The 19,502-nt window shown below is 42.2% G+C and overlaps 1 protein-coding gene across 1 annotated transcript in view; it reads right to left on the reverse strand.

The window, feature by feature from the left end:
- LOC126470119 (alpha-aminoadipic semialdehyde synthase, mitochondrial) overlaps positions 1–19,502 on the reverse strand; it is a 287,313-nt gene that overhangs the window by 235,815 nt on the left and 31,996 nt on the right. Inside the window, exon 2 of the mRNA XM_050097723.1 lies at positions 12,148–12,222. Coding sequence (XP_049953680.1) covers positions 12,148–12,216 — 69 coding nt within the window. The 5' untranslated portion in view covers positions 12,217–12,222. The remainder of the gene's footprint in view (positions 1–12,147; positions 12,223–19,502) is intronic.

The following is a 19,502-nucleotide window of genomic DNA, read 5'->3' on the forward strand; positions in this document are numbered from 1 at the left end:
AATTCCGGATATTACCTCTCACCACCGACGACGCAGTGGACGACGGCATTCACTTAATGACCCGAGAACAGCGGCGTTTGCGTAGAGTAGTCAGTGCTAAGAGACAAGCAACGTCGAGTGAAATAGGCGCAGAAATCGATGTGGGACGTGCGACGAACTTGTCTGTTACCACTGTGCGGCGAAATCTTGAGTTAAGCGGCTATGGCAGCAGACGACCTACGCGACTGCCTTTGGTAACAGCACATCACCGTCCCCAGCGCCTCTCCTGGGGTTCTGATCATATCGGTTGGGCTCTAGACGACTGGAAAGCTGTGGCCTGGTCAGACGAGTCCCGATTCTACTTGGTAAGAGCTGATGGTAGAGTTCGAGTGCGGCGCAGACCGCACGATGCCATGGACCCAAGTTGTCAACAAGGCACTGTGCACCCTGGTGGTGGTTCCATAATGGTGTGGGCTGCGTTGCCATGGAATGGACTGGGTCTTCTGCTCAAACTGAGCCGATCATTGTCTGGAAATGGTTATTTTCGGCTACTTGGAGACCATTTGCAGCCATTCATGGACTTGATACTCCCAAAAATGGATTTTTTATACAGGTAACAATGCGCCATCTCACCAGGCCTCAATTGTTCACCATTAGTTTGGAAAACATTCTGGACAATTCGAGTGAATGGTCTGGCCACCCATCGAATATTTATAGGACATAATCGAGAGGTCAGTTCATGCATAAAATCCTGCACCGTCAACAATTTCACAATTATGGACCGCCATAGAGGTGGCGTGGCTCAATATTTCTGCATGGGACGTCCAGCGATTTGTTGAGTCTACGCCACGTCGAGTTGTTACACTACGCCATCAAAAGGAGGTGCGATACGATATTAGGAGGTATCCCATGACTTTTGCCGCCTCAGTATAAACTAGATCTTACGTTTCAGCGTCAGAGACAGCGGAGATTAATCTAACATGGGTTGTAGTAGCAAGAACTCGTGCAGAAGATCTGCAATGTGGTACTTCCAAGAAATCTTTCCATGTGCCCTCAGTTCTAATAACTAAAAATGTATGATGTATTACTGTGTTAACATTTGCATGATAAAGGCCATTACAATGTGAAATGGAACCAGAAATTTTTTTTTGACCCATCCTATCATTACTGTGTCAACATATAAGTCACACCTATATAGGAAAACTTAATCCCAACAGCTGATGCCATCAGTTTTTAAGGGGTAAGATTTCGGTATCCTGTTGATGAAGCTTTCTCTCTCGTACTTCCACGAGATAACAAGACTTTTGCTTAAATTTGATAGTGCTGAAGTTTAATATTGAAATGCGTAAATAGGCCAGATGATGGCGCATTTTGTCACACATGCATTACACGTCTTATTGCCGGCTGCTTGTTAATTAATCTGCGATATAAACTCTTAATCATCTCTTTTCATAGTTACTGTTTTTCACACTGAAAACAATATCAACATTTAAAGCTTCTGGTTCATTAATTAGTTTCACAAATGGCAAAATTGCTTCACAAGGAAGTAAAGTCAGCGTTGAAAAGTTCTGATAAGCCACGAGGTTTTGTACAGAGGTCGCTGGTTTCACGTAGTGGAATATTTGCGTTGATCGAGCTAATGGTATTACTTCATGAAAACAAGCTCCCTTGCAACAGCAGATCAATTAGCTGTTCCACGCAGGATGTCTGATAGCCAACCAAGATAGTATTTCTCTTACTCACCCTTTTTATATAAAAAAAAACTGCTTTCCTTTGCGATGTGTGATTGTAGAGAAAGATGTGCAGTTGATAATGGTTTCGTAATGAGATTCAGAAAATGATTAAATATGAGTTACTTAATTTTTGTAGAACAGGTACTGAAGGTATGCACTGTAGTTTAAAACGTAAAATTTGTTTCTACATAACATTACCAGAAGATGGATCTCGCCAAAAGCTTCCCTCTAACAAGGAGAGGTCCCCAATGGTGAGAGCCGGCCGGTGTGGCTGTGCAGTTCTAGGAGCTTCAGTCTGGAACCGCGTGACCGCTACGGTCGCAGGTTCGAATCATGCCTGGGGCATGGATGTGTGTGATGTCCTTAGGTTAGTTTGGTTTAAGTAGTTCTAAGTTCTAGGGGACTGATGACCACAGCTGTTAAGTCCCATAGTGCTCAGTGTCATTTTGAACCCAACAGTGAGATCGACTTTTTGAAACGATCACACGGTGGTGTAGGCATCACACCCTGCAGCCATTCACCCTGAAGGGCTCTGGTTTGCGAGCAATCGACGAAAAAAAATCGGAATTTTACGTGATTCTCAATAACGATAAAAAATTATTAGCTTCTCTTTTAGTTGCACGGTGTAACGGATAGGGGAAAGCTTTCGCATGCAGAAGGTTGTGGGTTCGAATCTACTTTCCATTATTTTATTTTTAAATCTGTATCTAAATGACTTTGATCATTATTTTTATTCAGTTAATTGGTTTAAATGCAGTTTTTTAAATTCTGTTCCTTTATTACACCATTTTAATCGTCGTATGAATTTTTTCATTCTTTATTGAATGGCGACTCCATGGTGTGCTGTGTGCACTACGACCATATATGTTAAATTAAAAGGAAGGTCAGCGTTGGCCGTAATATTGATGGTTTATTGATAGCAAAATCGATTTTCAATCACATAGTGGTCATCTTCAGTGCTGTGGTGTACAAATTAAACTCATAGACACTGGTATCAAGTTATCAGTAACCAAAACTGATAATCGATCACAATAACTCATTATCAGTAACCAAAACTGAGAAGCGATCACAATAACTCATTGTGAGTTATTGTGATCGCTTCTCAGTTTTGGTTACTGATAACTTGATACCAGTGTCTATGAGTTTAATTTGTACACCACAGCACTGAAGATGACCACTATGTGATTGAAAATCGATTTTGCTATCAATAAACCATCAATATTACGGCCAACGCTGACCTTCCTTTTAATTTTTCATTCCTTGTCATTTTTGCTTTATATCTTTCTTTTTCCGCTCGGAATTTTTGTGAATGTGAATATAATTATATTTCTCTATTATTATAGTTAAATATTTGAAAATGGCTATCTATCAGCTAAAAAACGAAAGACAAATCTATTTATCTTGACTGTGTAAAGGTGTCAAAAATGTATTTTTCGTTAGAAGATGTGTAATTTTTTATGGTAATCGTCATACAAAACATAGCCTAAATTCCTATTGCTCTATGAAAAAAATAGCACAGGAGAAAATTTAAATGAAAGAAGTGATTATAAGTAAAACGAAATTCAAGCAAAATGAATACAAACAGTGTCTACAGTAACATACACGAAAAAACAGGATGATGAAACGAAAGAAATTGAATCAAAATTAATACATAAAATTAATTGAAATCACATAAATAAAGATTTCAAGCGGAAAAAGAATGATAGGAAGAAAAATGAGAGCAAATTAAGAAGTTTATATGATCACTAAAATGATGTGGCAAAGGAATAGAAATAAAAAATTACATTTAAACCAATTAATTCCATAAAAACGATGATCAAAGTCAATTCGCTAAAAATTTAGAAATGGAAAAAGTTATAATACTAGCCTAGATGTGTAACCACAACCTTCTGCACATAAAGGCCTTACCCTATCGATTACACCATACAAACATTTATTATCGTATTACTTTTTTAATAATACTGAGAGTCATGCAAGATTCCGATTGTTTTCGTCAATTGCTCGCATACAAGGGCCCACTAGGGCTAATGATTGCAGTGCAAGGTACCGGGGATCTTAACTTACATCACAGTATAAATAGTTTCAAAAAATCGATCCCAATGCTGGGTACCTCTACTTGTAAGATATATAGCCATAGATGGAGAGAAGTAATCGGAAACCGCTGACTCGAAATTATTTGTTTATTTATTTTGAAGCCAGCTATCGTGATCCTTACACTGATCAGATACAATTCTCAGATGGCAAGATACATAATTGCATTTTATCGCACACTTTTCCGTTTATGATTTTAACCTAGCTATCTAACTATAACTAAGTTTTTATGCGCCACTATGAAATAGAAATACACTCCTATCATAGGAATAAAGTCTCCTACACCATCTTTCAATTGTGGCCACTTCTACACTTTTTAGTCGCTTTATATACCCTCCACTGCTAGTGCTGCTACCTGCCATCTGTGAGTAGTTATTGCGTGTGGACGTCGAACATATTCGGTGGTCACAGTAATGTGACTGGACCCTGTAATTGTGCTTCATTATTCTACTTAGTAATTAGTAAAGTTTCTCGAAACTATGGTACTAAATATTCATTACAGGCATCTAAAGACACCACTGCTATGATAACAAGATATGTTGCTGCAAAGTTCCACTGCCTTATTGTTCAGTCCTCTTACAGAAAGGTGATTCTGCATTTCTGTGTTTCGCTTCACTCATAAAGTACTCGTACTGTGTGTTCCGCTGCATAAGATGCATGTGGGCAGCGGGGTCCCACGCACGTGCGACTCTGCCCACTTTCATCTACATTTATGAGACACCACCGCAGACAGACGATAGATGGCTTCTTCCATTAGTTTCTCTTGTGTGACGACTCAAACAGTCAGGAAAGCCAGCCAGAAAAACGAAGACAAACGTCCTGCTGATGGAGCTAACTGCACGACCATGCGAAAGAAAGACAGTTACCTGTGCCAATCCCGTGACCAACACTGGCGTTTACAATACGTGCACTACAGCTGCTCGCTGCCAGTCTCTTCCTGACCTGCCCCAGCTGCCTACCTTCGTTTCTACCATATTACGCTACTTTTATGGTTATCATACTTGCACTAATTGTCGCATTCTACACTGTCTGACAAAAATGTGAAGCTCGCAGAATCGACGAAGGAAACGAAATAAAACTACACAGGCTGAGAAGTGTGATATTATTTCAGTAATTGCAACATCTACCCAAACTTATAAAGAACTTGGCAGTATGAGTTCACTGAGCAGTATGAAGTTAGCAGTGACCAGTTGAACGGGGATCATAAAATTGTTGTATCCTCTATTGAGGCAAGTTGGCACATAACTGTTGTAATTGGTCCATTGTGCCCCGGATACTGGCACTTGGACGGAGTTGAGGTTCGAGCTGGTCCCACACATGTCCTAAAGGGGGCAGATCAGGCGATATTGAAGGCCGCAGGAGTACCTCAACATCACGAAGACAGTTCCTACAGACGTGTGGCCGAGAACTGCGCTGATCTAAATAGCACCACGAGACTGTTGTATGAGAGGTAACTCATGAGAATATAGGATTAACCGTGAGTAACTGTTGTGTCGTCAGAGTTGACTCAGTCACTACCAGCCGTGACCTGAGGTTATAATCGATGTCTCCCTACACCATGATCCCAGGAGTAAACTGCTGTGCCTCTGAAAAACTTCGGAAGAATGGGGCTTCTTCCCGGGTCGCAGCCACTCTCGCCAACGATGGTTATCTGGGGTAGTGCAGAACCGCGATTCATCGCTGAAAACAGTTCGACGCCGTTCATCAGCAGTCCATGCTTCCCAGTCAAGGCACCACTCCAAACGCAGCCGTTTAAGTCGTCTGTTAAAGGCAATATACGCATGGGACGGTAATTCCCTAGTCCGATTGCCCCTAGTCTCCGATCAGTGATGCGGGATGACACAGAACGTTTTCACGTGACTATTACATGCTCTAGGATGGCAAGCATCGATGTGGAGGGGACAAGATGTGACTGGTGCAGAAGACGGCGATCCTCGCTTCTGGCGGTCTTCTAGTCGACCAGAACCTTGACGGCGAGCGTACCTGCACTCACGTTCCCAAACAGTGCAACATCGACTCGCTGTCACATCTGAATTCCGGACAAATCTAGATGTTGCACGATTCGACCAACAGTATTTTCCGACGGTCTGAGATCTTTACCAGATTGGGTTGATGATATGCATTAAGAAGATCAAGGAAGAACTGCACGATTCGTCACGGATTCCTGCTACAAGCAGGATGGTGTGCAGTGTGGAAAGCATTATTCACAAAATTCCGAAATTCTAATTCCTAACAGAGTCTGCGAGCTAAGACTCCTTGTTGAGAATAAAACTCTTCATTGCGAGGTGAGCGTAAATGTACAATCGGATTTACCTGAGGTTTGACTCGTCAGATTTGGGTAGCGACCGATCTTATACCGCTGCAAAACAGTTCCCTTTTAAGATGACCACAAGTTTATAATTTCCTTGCCGACTTGTGAGCTGTGTTTTGATTAAAAGTATGTAGCTGGAGGTGTTTTGTAAAAAATGAGCAGTGTTTTTTATTGGTTCAAATGGTTCAAATGGCTCTGAGCACTATCGGACTTAACATCTGAGGTCATCAGTCCCCCATAACTTAGAACTACTTAAACATAACTAACCTAAGGACATCACACACATCCATGCCCGAGGCAGAATTCGAACCTGCGATCGTAGTGGTCGCGCGGTTCCAGACTAAAGCGCCTAGAACCGCTCGGCCACATCTATCGGCTTTTTATTGGCGCTTCCATATTTTTGTTATCGATTACATAGACTAATATCTCATAAAAATCTTACAATACCATAAATTATTTCACTAGCTTGTACTAATTTTGTTATTAAATTAAACACGTAAGTGTTCTGCACGTTTTAATGACATATACTACCATTATATTGAAATTTAACGAGACAGTAAAGTAAGTAGTAAAGTCGTATGATACCAATGGCTGGGAGATCCCGAAGGGCGGGTTTAGTTGCCTAATTGGGAACGTTTTCTCTATCCTTCGCACCTACAGGCACCTCTCTTGCTACAGCATGATGTTACCTTTGAAATATGATGGACAGTTTGCCCAAAATCAAACACATTTTCACGACGAGTTGCTACCAACTCTAAGACACAAAGAAAATACTTTTTGTTGTTTTCTGTCTACTGCTTTTGTACGGCTGAATGTGTAAGCCTTGGTGGTTTAAAATTTCAAACAAAGGTTTAAGGTATGATTTCCACTCTACTTTTTCTTTTACTTTACACTGTTATCTCATCTAGCAACCATTAATGTATGTCGAAAAAAGAAAAGGTCAGGCAGTGATGTAGATTATACGCGAAACTATCGGTCAGTCATCCCATTACAATGTGCTTAAGCAGCTTCGTATGCTGTATAAAGCGAAAGCCATACTACATCCAGCATGACCTTTCTTTACAAAGCACTGTATAGTTGAAACCAACATTCTTGTTGATAATTACTTTACTTATCGCAGTAATTCCCAAACCAGTTACGCAGCAAGGTAAATCTAATTTGGATGGGAATGCAAAGAGTGGCCTCAATAAAAACTTAAATATTTGTGAAATATTTAAATTTACTGTAATAGAGCACCTGTTAATTCAATAACTTAACGCGGTATGTAGCCTGTGTTTTAACCAGATAAGCACTGAATCCATACATCCATACATTTGTAAAAATGAATGTTCGTATGTTTGTATACATGTATGTTTCACATATCTTAAACCACATAACCGGTTTCAACAAAACTTGATACACGTATCACTTACTGTTTGGGAAGAATCGCTGTGAGAGTAACCCACGACACTCGAGTACCCATACTTTGTTCACCCAGTATTTGAGAACGATAGCACTTAGTGACTTTCACGAAAATTACACACAATTTTAAACCCTTACGAAACTTTTTCTCGCTGACAGCCCCCACTTAATGATGAAAGGAAAAAACTTTATCGCTTATTACATTTTCCATTTACATGCAGTAAAACAGCCACATGAAGCATGACGTTTTAACGTATTGCTTATTTACTACGTTCTGTATTCGCGACACATTTTTCAAACAGTAGTAATATATACCAGTCAATGTAACAGCAGAATTATATCATTGTACCACAAACATTTCAGGAGATATGACATCATAAACACTGAGGTGCATGAAAAACTGCTACATCATGCATGACCTTTCAGTTTATTACTTCCTTGCTTCTAACTCTATTTGCAACATATTTCGCATACAGCAGTCTCATATACCCACTGAATGTACCGCAAAATGCTATCATTGTACGACATATAGTTTAGAAGACATGACTTCATACACGTTCAGCTGCGTGGAAATGTAACTGAGGCATGAAATTGACTACACCTACAAGTGAATATATGTGCACAAATACGTGTGAAATGATTTAAATGTATGTGAAATATATTTGACATGTGCATACGCAAGCAAAGTCACAGGTAACTAACTCATGCTTAACTCTTGGAACGATTTCAGTCTAATTTGGTAAGCATACTAGATACAATCAGGAAAGAAATAGTGTGGAGTTAAGAACCACCGGCCTCCTATTGAGGTGGGAATGGTAACATGGAGAAAGAAGGGTGGAGGAGAAAATGGGCACGTGGAGAAGGAGCGGATAGACAGAGAGAGGGGTAGGAGGAGATGGACAGAGAGAGAGGCAGGAGGAGATGGACAGAGACAGGGGTAGGAGGAAATGGACAGAGAGGAGGGTAGGAGGAGATGGACAGAGAGAGGGTTGGAGGAGATGGACAGAGAGAGGGGGTCAGGAGATTGACAGAGAGAGAGGGTCAGTAAATGGACAGAGAGAAGCAGGAGGAGATGAACAGAGAGCGTGGTAGGAGGAGATGGACAGAAAATGCCGCAGGAGATGGACAGAGAGAGGGGTAAGAGCAGATGGACAAATAGGGAGGCAGGAGGAGATGATTACAAAGAGGGGTAGGAGGAGATGGACAGGCAGGAGGAGATGGACAGGGAGTGAGGCAGGAGGAGATGGAAACAGAGAGGGGTAGGGGGAGATGGACATAGAGAGAGGCAGGAGGAGATGGGCAGAGAGACAGTCAGGAGGAGATGGTCCGAGAGTGAGGCAGGAGGATGTGGACACAGAGATGGGTAGGCGGAGATGGACAGAGAGAGAGGCAGGAGGAGATGTACAAAGAGTGCGGCAGGAGGGTATGGACAGAGAGAGTGGTAGGAGGAGATGGACAGAGAGTGAGTCAGTGGGAGATGGACAGAGAGAGGGGTAGGAGGGACAGAGTGTGAGACAGGAGGAGATGGACAGAGAGAGGGGTATTAGGAGATGGGCTGAGAGAGAGGCAGGAGGAGAGGGACAGAGAGAGCCGTAGGAGGAGATGCAGAGAGAGAGGGGCAGAAGGAGATGGACAGAGAGAGGGGTAGGAGGAGATGGAGGACTGAGAATGAGTCAGGGAGAGATGGACAGAGAGAGGGGTAGGAGGGACAGAGGGTGAGACAGGAGGAGATGGACAGAGAGAGCAGTATGGACAGAATGAGTCAGGGGGAGATGGACTGAGATAGGGGTACGAGGGACAGAGTGTGAGGCAAGAAGAGATGGACAGAGAGAGGGGTATTAGGAGATGGGCTGAGAGAGAGGCAGGAGGAGAGGGACAGAGAGAGCCGTAGGAGGAGATGGATAGAGAGAGAGGCAGCAGGAGATGGACAGAGTGTGTGGCAGGATGAGATGGACAGAGAGAGGGGTAGGAGGGACAGAGGGTGAGACAGGAGGAGATGGACAGAGAGAGCAGTATGGACAGAATGAGTCAGGGGGAGATGGACAGAGAGAGGGGTAGGAGGGACAGAGTGTGAGGCAAGAGGAGATATACAGAGAGAGGGGTATTAGGAGATGGGCTGAGAGAGAGGCAGGAGGAGAGGGACAGAGAGAGGCGTAGGAGGAGATGGTTAGAGAGAGAGGCAGCAGGAGATGGACAGAGAGTGTGGCAGGATGAGATGGACACAGAGATGGGTAGAAGGAGATGGACAGAGAGAGGGGTAGGAGGTACGGAGTGTGAGACAGGAGGAGATGGACAGAGAGAGCAGTATTAGGAGATGGGCTGAGAGAGAGGCAGGAGGAGAGGGACAGAGGGAGGTGTAGGAGGAGATGGATAGAGAGAGAGGCAGCAGGAGATGGACAGAGAGAGGGGTAGAGGGAGATGGACAGAGAGTGAGGCAAGAGGAGACAGGCAGAGAGAGGGGTAGGAGGAGATGAACAGATAGAGGGGGCCAGGAGATGGACAGAGAGAGAGGCAGGAGGAGATGAACAGCGAGAGGTGTCAGCTGATCGACAGAGAGAGAAAGAGGGAAAGACGAGATGGACTAGTAGAAGACTCTATTAAATACATTCTTTGGTGATTTTATAATAAACAAATCGTTATATGGTAAAAGATAAAAATTAAATGTCCTGAGAAATGTGAATATTTCCCAACGGTTCTGTGAATTTGTAGACAAATAATTATTGCATCCTCAGTCCTCTCAGTTGAAAAGAAGTAACGAACAACTGGCGAAAGAAAGAAAGTATGGTTTCCTTAAATCACTTTAAGCTAATGATAAAATGATTGCATCGATGAAGGTACGGCTTTTCCTGCCACTTTCAATGCTCAATTGAACTTGAGTTTCGTCTCTAAGAATCTCGTCCTTGACTGGTCTTCAGTTTGATAGGGTGTTACAACCTTAAGTTTCTTTTATTTGGAGGGTAACCTAATACTATTACTAAACAAACAAATAATTTCAGCTGTCATCGGATTAGTTAGCATATGTGTCATGCTTGGGTAATTTTCACCTCTCCCCAAGCTCACTTCACTGTTGTTCATTATTTTTACCTCAGATACAGAACACCACTTCAAACGCTTTGCGTGCAAAGTTACAAATGTGCAAACAGATTTTTTTGTCTAGCGTATAGCGTCATCAACTATTTTGTCATCAGAGTAGAATTAGTTGTATAGAAATTAAAATATTAATCTGAGCAAGCATCACAATAGTAGCTGTCGGACTCACAATGGAAGGAATCTTATCCCAGTCATTTATGGCATTCCAGGGCAATTTGTGATGCTACTCCACGGTCACTTGCTTCCCTCAGAGTCATTAAAAAGGAATCAGTATCTTTTCTATGTATAATGAATTCATAATCAACAGAACTCAGTCCAATTTAATGTTTAACTGCATGTTTTCAGATGCAGTCAACAGCAGAGGCGCCGCAACAGAGAGAAGCTCACAGAGCCAACACTCATCAATACAGCTTAGTGCAGGAAAACCGCAGTATTTGTTTGTTTCTATATCCTTCAACATTTTCACTAAGTATTTACTCATCACTTTGCATGTGCAGGTTGTGCATTACGCGTTTGCTACCGTGTTTACCCACAACAGAAATATAAATTGTAACACATAGCAAATCAACATAGCAAGATTAGTACAAGAAACAGACCTTGGTTTGATGAAGTAAAATGTCTCGATATAACCCTCGAAAAAATACCTAATATATCAAGATCATGTTACAACAAGAAGAAAAAACTTCTTTATTGCGAAATCATTAAAACCTTTCTCCGTCAACAAAGACTAAAATTTTGTAAGACTGGCATGGCTAAGTTCGTGGAGCATGCGATTTTAATTTTCTATATAAAATTTATTTATCTTGATCTCAAATTTATTGAAGGATGAGCGGTTTCGATCAATCAGGTAATCATCATCAGATCGACGAGAGAAAGAAAAACATTGTTCGTAATCTACTCTAACGACATACAGTTTGTACCATATATGAAAATTAACAGACAACATTGCAGTAAAATCGTTGTTACAAATGTGGTATAAGCACATACTGTGCAATTAAAACTGCTGTGCATTATGCAATGCTACCCTTTAAGACGCAAGCACCCATCCACTGGAGGGCGCGAAATTTAAAAACAGAAGTGCCCTCTTTCGCACGATTCAAACATATAATTTCCATCCTTTCAAAGAGTGATCAAAGGCATCTTCAACTGTAAACGTAGTGACCACATGCTGAGAGAGCGATTGAGGCAACAGACACTAACAATAACCATTAAATATGAACTTACATTGTATACAAATATTAAATAAAATTAATCACTCTTCTGCAGCGAAAGTTGCCTTCATACTTCCCACAAATTGTACCAGTGTTAAGAAATATTCAAGTCCATCAATTATTCAATTATAGTTGCTGTATTCACTAAGAGTAAATCACATTTACAAATGCAATTCCTCTAATAGTAAAACAATTTCACTGATATTCTGTCTTGTTTCATACTGGAAATTCTTTCTCAATCATATTTGCAACAAATATTTATACAATATATAAATATGAATAAAAGAACATTGTATGTTTCTGTGACGTGAGAGAAACCACTGCAACTTACCTGAACGTATCTAACATGTTGCCTCTGTACAACTGTGTTCTTAGCACTCGCAAAGATGATCTGGTTCATAGTGCCCTGAAACAGTTAAAGATTTCTCTTTCAACAATATTTAAGCTCACATTCACCTGAAAGCTTAGAGTACTAAATTCTCATACATCATTTATCGATGAGTCAAAACATTATGACGACCTCCTTAATAACTTGTTAGTTCACCTTTGGAAGTCAGTACACCAGTGATCCTACGGGGCGTGGATTCGACAAGTCCACGATATGTTTCCGAAGGAATGTGGCATCAGATGACTTCGGACAAGTCACGCGATTGCCATAAAATGCAGTCCGATGGTTCGCGGACACAGGGCTGAAGCCCGTCAGCGTCTCAGATGTGTTCCATCGGCTTCAGACCAGGCGAGTTTGATGAGCAAGAAATCAGTATGCGTTCACTATTACGCCCTTCAAACCAATGTAGCACGATTCTTGTCTTACGACACGGACAGTTGGAAGATCCCGTCGCCCCAGGGAAGACATCAAGCATAAAAGGATGCAGGTGGTCCGCGATAATGTTCAAGTAATCCACAGCTGTGTGGTGCTTATATTACTATCACAGGTCCCATGAAAGCCCAGGTATATGTCCTTCAGAGCATAATACTACCCCACCGGGCTGCGCCCATGGTGCGGTGCACGTTTCGAGCAGCCAGTCGCCTGAATGACTGTGTATCCGGAAACGACCATCGACCTGGTGTAACAAGAAACGTGATTCATCCGACAAGACATTTTCAGGATATTCTCATTTCCTTATAGAGATGCCTTGGTGTATTATTATTACCATTCTAAAGCTCCTATCTCGACTAATGTACACTGCCGAAAAAAAATTAGTACACCCTTTTAGAGGTTTCCAGTTAACTCAAGATGTATCGTTGGAACAGTGCACATGGAGTACATGAAATGATTAGATTTGTAAGTCGGCTGTTTAGGTTTTTATGTAGATAACACCACATATCGTGAAAATCACGGACTGTGCTGTGTGCAGTCTGTGGCTGGTTTGCATTGTTGGAATATTTGCTATTGCATGGTGGGCAGTTGAATGTGAACAGCGCGTAGCGTTGGCGCAGTTGGAGGTGAGCCGCCAGCAGTGGTGGATGTGGGGAAAGAGATGGCGGACGAGCTGCACGTGTGTCCATCAGAAAGAGTAAATTTGTAATGCTGGATATCATGAACTGATATATATATATATATATATATATATATATATATATATATATATATATATATATATGATGACTTTTGAACATTATTAAGGTAAATACATTGTTTGCTCTCTATCAAAATCTTTCGTTTGCTAACTATGCCTATCAGTAGTTAGTGCCTTCAGTAGTTAGAATCTTTTATTTAGCTGGCAGTATTGGCGCTCGCTGTATTGCAGTAGTTCGAGTAACGAAGATTTTTTTGAGGTAAATGATTCATGAAAGGTATAGGTTATTGTTGGTCAGGGCCATTCTTTTGTAGGGGTTATTGAAAGTCAGATTGCGTTGCGCTAAAAATATTGTGTGTCAGTTTAGCGTTGATCAGAATAAGTAAAGAGAGAAATGTCTGAGTACGTTCAGTTTTGCTCAGCTGTTTGAAAATCAAATAACGTAGAAGTTTTCCAGCACTGTCATTTATAAAGTTTTTTCTAAGGGGACATTACAGATTTACAGATTAATAGCACAAGTGGTTCCGGGGTACCAGGTATCGACCCATGCTGAAATACTCGTATTAGTACGTGGCGTAGCCTCCACTGGCGGCAATGCTGTCATCCAGTCGATTGTACATATGGCGAATATTGTCCTGGGATACATTATGCCACACCTACTCGACCTATTCACGCAGTCCTGTGAAGGTTGTTGGTTGACGAATCGCACAAGTCACTTCTCGTCTCATCATAATCCACACGTGCTCGATTGCAGACAAGTCCAGATATCGTGATGGTCAGGGAAGTTGCAGCACGTCTTGCAGACCACGTTGAGTTTCACGGGCAGCATGTGGGCGTGCATTACCCAGTTGGAATAACGCATCACCGTCCTATTGCAAGAAGGGCTAAAGGTCAGGTCTAACAATATTCTGCACGTACCGAGCGCAGGTTAGCGTCGCCCCCAGAACGAGAGTTGTACCTTACCGCACCCCAGACATTAAGGCCTGGGACGGGGCCAGTGTGACTTGGATGAATGCAACACTCACCAGGTCTACGTAATACACGCAAACGACCATCACTTGCCTACAGGTAGAATCTGCTTTCAACGCTGGAAACCATGGTGCGCCATTCCATCTTTCAAGTCATCCTCTGACAGCACCAGTCGTGCCGTGCATGCCGATACTGGAGCTTGAGTGGAAGACGGACTGGAGGTGTGCGTTCCCGTAGTCCCACTGCCAATAATCAGTTCGCAATATTTGGTGTTGACACGTCTCGGCAAACAAATCCTCTTATCTGTGCTGTGGCAGCGGTACGATCTGTCGCTGTTAACCTTACAAGACGACGTTCCTGGTGGGCGTCTGTGCTGCGTGGATGTCCAGAAACTCCTCTACAGGTGTGAGAATTTTCTTGTGACAACTGCTACCAGCATCGTTGCACAACTGACGTAGTATGTCCAACTTGTGTGGCAATTCTCCGAAAGGACCATCCCGCCACTCGGGAAGGCCACAATTTCACCCCTTTCTGATCTCACTCGGTTGGCTGTAGGAAGCTCGAATGCATCTCCGTGTCATAGTTACCTGCTTGCCTAGAACGTGTGCAACACACTGAGCTTAATGACTGTGAGCGTTCCCTATTAATGGGTAGACCCAGATGGCGCTCTGGTAGCTATACCACTACATTGTCTGTTAACAGACGATGGTGAAACCATTATCTGTACATCTTACTATCCCTCAGGCGGCATATGCAGCCATCGGATCAAAATCAACATCATCTTCCCAGCTGCATTAATTTTTTTCCGGCAGTGTAGTTACAAGTAACATATTCCAATATTTGTCGTTTGACTGTAGTCTGTTACAGTTGATTGTGATAATTGTGTAGAACTATATGTTGAATACTTCTACCCAGGTCTGACAATATGCTTCCATTTTCTTTTCACGGATCGTTGGACTTTCTCTATACGATAATAACGATAGCAAACAATGTTGACCGATGGTAATTTTTATTACTATACATTATTTGTCCTCAGTGGCCGTATTTTCAAAAATTCCGTTCGTAATGCCTGAGTGGTTGAATTTATCTGTTGTAATTATTCCTCCAACAGTGATCTTCTTCCGACTTTGTTCTTTTTCTGTAGATGCATCTCGCGTTTATACATTTGACATATTACCCCTTTATTTTTGTGTGACATATCCTGAGATAATATCTTTTATCTACTGTCTAACGTGGATCTCATCGCTATTGTCCTTGTCGTTGGCGGGACGCTAAACTCTGACCATTCTTCCACCACTTCTACTCGTGTGCACTTATTACATCATGGAAAAGACATTTGCCCGAATGTTTATCAGTAATTTCGCAGTAATTCCTGCATTCCCATTCCTGCATTCCCATCACCCGTCTGCATAATTATGCCAAAAAACGATACGTAAATGTTCCGTATTGTATATTTTCCTTTATGGCTTCTTTCTTCATTACGTTGGTTCGAATTACTAGTTACACAGAATTTCCATTCAGTTCGATAGACATTAATGTGAGTTTTTGCACAAATTTTTTTATCAATGAATTCTGCAGCTCTTTGCAAATGAATGCCTACTCACTAGATACTAGTTACGGACCATAAGCAAATAACAACAGAAAACAAAAGTGAGCAGTTGTGGGTGTTATAATCTTAACTAGAATAGTATTAGACAGTCAAAGAATTCAGTAAAATCCCAAAACGGAAGAAATTAATTCTTGGTTGGTTGCTCCTCTCTTTTTCTTATTCCACTTGGTCGACGATCTCGAGACTGCTAGACTGAGAAAACAGTTAATGATAACTGTTTCATAAATATTGTAATTACATACATCATATCACTTATTTATGTAATGGGACTTTTCACTTCCCCAGTAAATAGGTAATACCGATCGAAAACTATCCAGTATTTTTCAGCAGATAAATGTTTTAGTATAATAGCTTTACTCACCTCTAAATAAAACGGAAGACTGTATTAAAATCATTTCTGGAGACCTGTACCCAGAGAGAACTTTAAGGAAGTGGGTTTTAACGAGAATAAAGAAACAATCGGATTATAGATACCATCAGATGACATTCCAAAATAATCACATAACGTAATTTATAGAAACCAGCATGTTGTCCTCGAGGGCGATTGTTCGTCAGAGATAAGAGTATGCTTGATGGGATCCCTCTTGTCCTATATATACATAAATGATTTGGTGGACAGCAATCTGCAGTTGTTTGCTGGTGACGCTGTGGTGTAAGATAAGGTGTCGAAGCTGAGTGACTATAGGAGGATACAAAATTTCTAGTTGGTGTTATGAATGGCAGCTAGCTCTAAATGTACACTGAAGAGCCAAAGAAACTGGTACACCTGCCTAATATCGTGAAGGGCCCCCGCGGGCACGCTGAAGTGCTACAACACGACGTGACATGGACTCGACTAATGTCTGAAGTAGTGCTGGAGGGAACTGACTCCACGAATCCTGCAGGACTCTCCATAAATTCGTAAGAGTACGAGGGGGTGGAGAGCTCTTCTGAACAGCACGTTGCAAGACATTCCAGATATGCTCAATAATGTTCATGTCTGGGGAGTTTGGTGGCCAGCGGAAGCTTTTAAACTCATAAGAGTGTTCCTGGTGCTACTCTCCAGCAATTTTGGACGTGTGTGGTGTCGCTTTGTCCTACTGGAATTTCCCAAGTCCGTCGGAATGCACAGTGGACATGAATGGATGTAGGTGATCGGACAGGATACGTGTCACTTGTCAGAGTCGTATCTAGACGTAGCAGGGGTCCCATATCACTCCAACTTCACACGCTCCACAGCATTACAGAGCCTCCACCATAGTCGCCTTCTGACATGTAGGGTCCATGGATTCATGAGGTTGTCTCAATACCCGTGCACGTCCATCCGCTCGACTCAATTCGAAACGAGACTCGTCCGACCAGGCAACACGTTTCCAGTCATCAGCAGTCCAATATCGGTGTTTACGGGCCCAGGTGAGGCGTAAAGCTGTTGTCGTGCTCTCATCAAGAGTACACGATTGTACCTTCGGCTACGAAAACCCATATCGGTGATGTTTCGTTGACTGGTGCGCACGCTCACTTTTGTTGATAGCCCAGCATTGAAATCTGCAGCAATTTGCGGAAGGGTTGCACTTCTGTCACGTTGAACGATTCTCTTCAGACGTTATTGGTCCTGTTCTTGCAGCATCTTTTTCCGGCCGAAGCAATGTCGGAGATTTGATGATTTACCGGATTCCCGATATTCACAGTGCACTCGTGAAATGGTCGTACAGGAAAATCCGCACTTCATCACTACCTCGGAGATGCTGTGTCCCATCGCTCGCGCGCCAACTATAACACCACGTTCAAACTCACTTAAATCTTGATAACCTGCCATTGTAGCAGCAGTAACCGATCTAACAACTGCGCCAGACACTCGTTGTCTTATATAGGCGTTGCCGACCGAAGCGCCGTATTCTGCCCGTTTACATATCTCTGTATTCTAATACGCATCCTATACCAGTTTCTTTGGAATTTCAGTGTAGAAACACGTAAGTTAATGCGGATGAGTTGAAAAAACAAACCCGTAATGTTCGGATACAGATTTAGCAGTGTTTTGCTTGGTAGAGTCACGTCATTTAAACATCTGTGTGTACCGTTGCAAAGCGATATGAAATGGAACGTAAGTTAATACGGTTGAGTTGAAAAAACAAACCCGTAATGTTCGGATACAGATTTGGCAGTGTTTTGCTTGATGTAGTCACGTCATTTAAACATCTGTGTGTACCGTTGCAAAGCAATATGAAATGGAACGAGCATGTGAGGACTGTGATAGGGAAGGTGAATGGTCGACTTCGGCTTATTGGGAGAATTTTAGGAAAGTGTGGTTCATCTGTAAAGGAGATAGCATATAGGACGCTAGTGCGACCTATTCTTGAATACTGCTAGAGTGCTTGGGCCCCGTACCAGGTCTGATTAAAGGAAGACATCGAGGCAGTTCAGAGACGGGCTGCTAGATTTGTTACCGGTAGTTTAGAACAACACGCAAGTGTTATGGAGATGCTCCGGGAACCCAAAATAGAATCCCTGCAGGGAATAAGACGTTATTTTCGAGGAAAACTACTGAGGAAATTTAGATAACCGGCATATGGAGCTGACTGTATTACCATTCTACTGGCGCAACATACATTGTGCGTAAGGACCACGAAGATAAGGTACAAGAAATTAGAGCTCATATGGAGGCATACAGACAGCCGCTTTTCCCTCACCCTATTTGCGAGTGGAAGAGGAAGTGAAATGACTAGTAGTGGTACAGGGTACCTTCCGCCATGTGCTTACTGTGGCTTGCGGAGTATGTATGCAGACGTAGATGCACGTTACTTTGGAATAGCACATAAGAAGCACCTGATTACGATTGGCATACTATTTAAAAGTACCTAAAATAGGATTTCAGTCTGTAAAAATGTTTATTTAAATATTTCTCACGCTACAACCCTAAATAACAGTAAATGTTATGATATTATGTTCATAACATTCTAGAAAACTTGCAGAAATCTGCGCGAAAACAGGTGATAAACGAAACCACAATTGAGATGAACGCAGTTGTACATCCGGGAGGTAAAAGAAGGCGAGTATTTGAATACAGAGGATCAGTTAAAAATTCACGAGAAGAGATTTGTTTTATGAGAATAATACATCATCAACACAAGTCATTAGAGAACATAGAGATGCTACTATGGACGTCCTTTTACTTTCAGACAAGACAAAGATCATTTGTCACTCATGTTGAACACATTTCTATTGGAAATAGTTATTTTGGCTCACTTCTGTACTTGTAATCACTGAAAGATCTTAAAAATACCATTTAGATTGTACTTCAGTTAACCGAGCAAGGTGGAGCATTCGGGAGGACGGCCCGCATCTCGTGGTCGTGCGGTAGCGTTCTCGCTTCCCACGCCCGGGTTCCCGGGTTCGATTCCCGGCGGGGTCAGGGATTTTCTCTGCCTCGTGATGGCTGGGTGTTGTGTGCTGTCCTTAGGTTAGTTAGGTTTAAGTAGTTCTAAGTTCTAGGGGACTTATGACCACAGCAGTTGAGTCCCATAGTGCTCAGAGCCATTTGAACCATTCGGGAGGACGACGGTTCAAACCTGCGAGCAGCCCCTCCCCCCCCCCCCCCCAGATTTAGGTCTC

Source organism: Schistocerca serialis, chromosome 3 (assembly GCF_023864345.2).
Source record: "Schistocerca serialis cubense isolate TAMUIC-IGC-003099 chromosome 3, iqSchSeri2.2, whole genome shotgun sequence".
In the NCBI taxonomy this organism is placed as follows: domain Eukaryota; kingdom Metazoa; phylum Arthropoda; class Insecta; order Orthoptera; family Acrididae; genus Schistocerca; species Schistocerca serialis.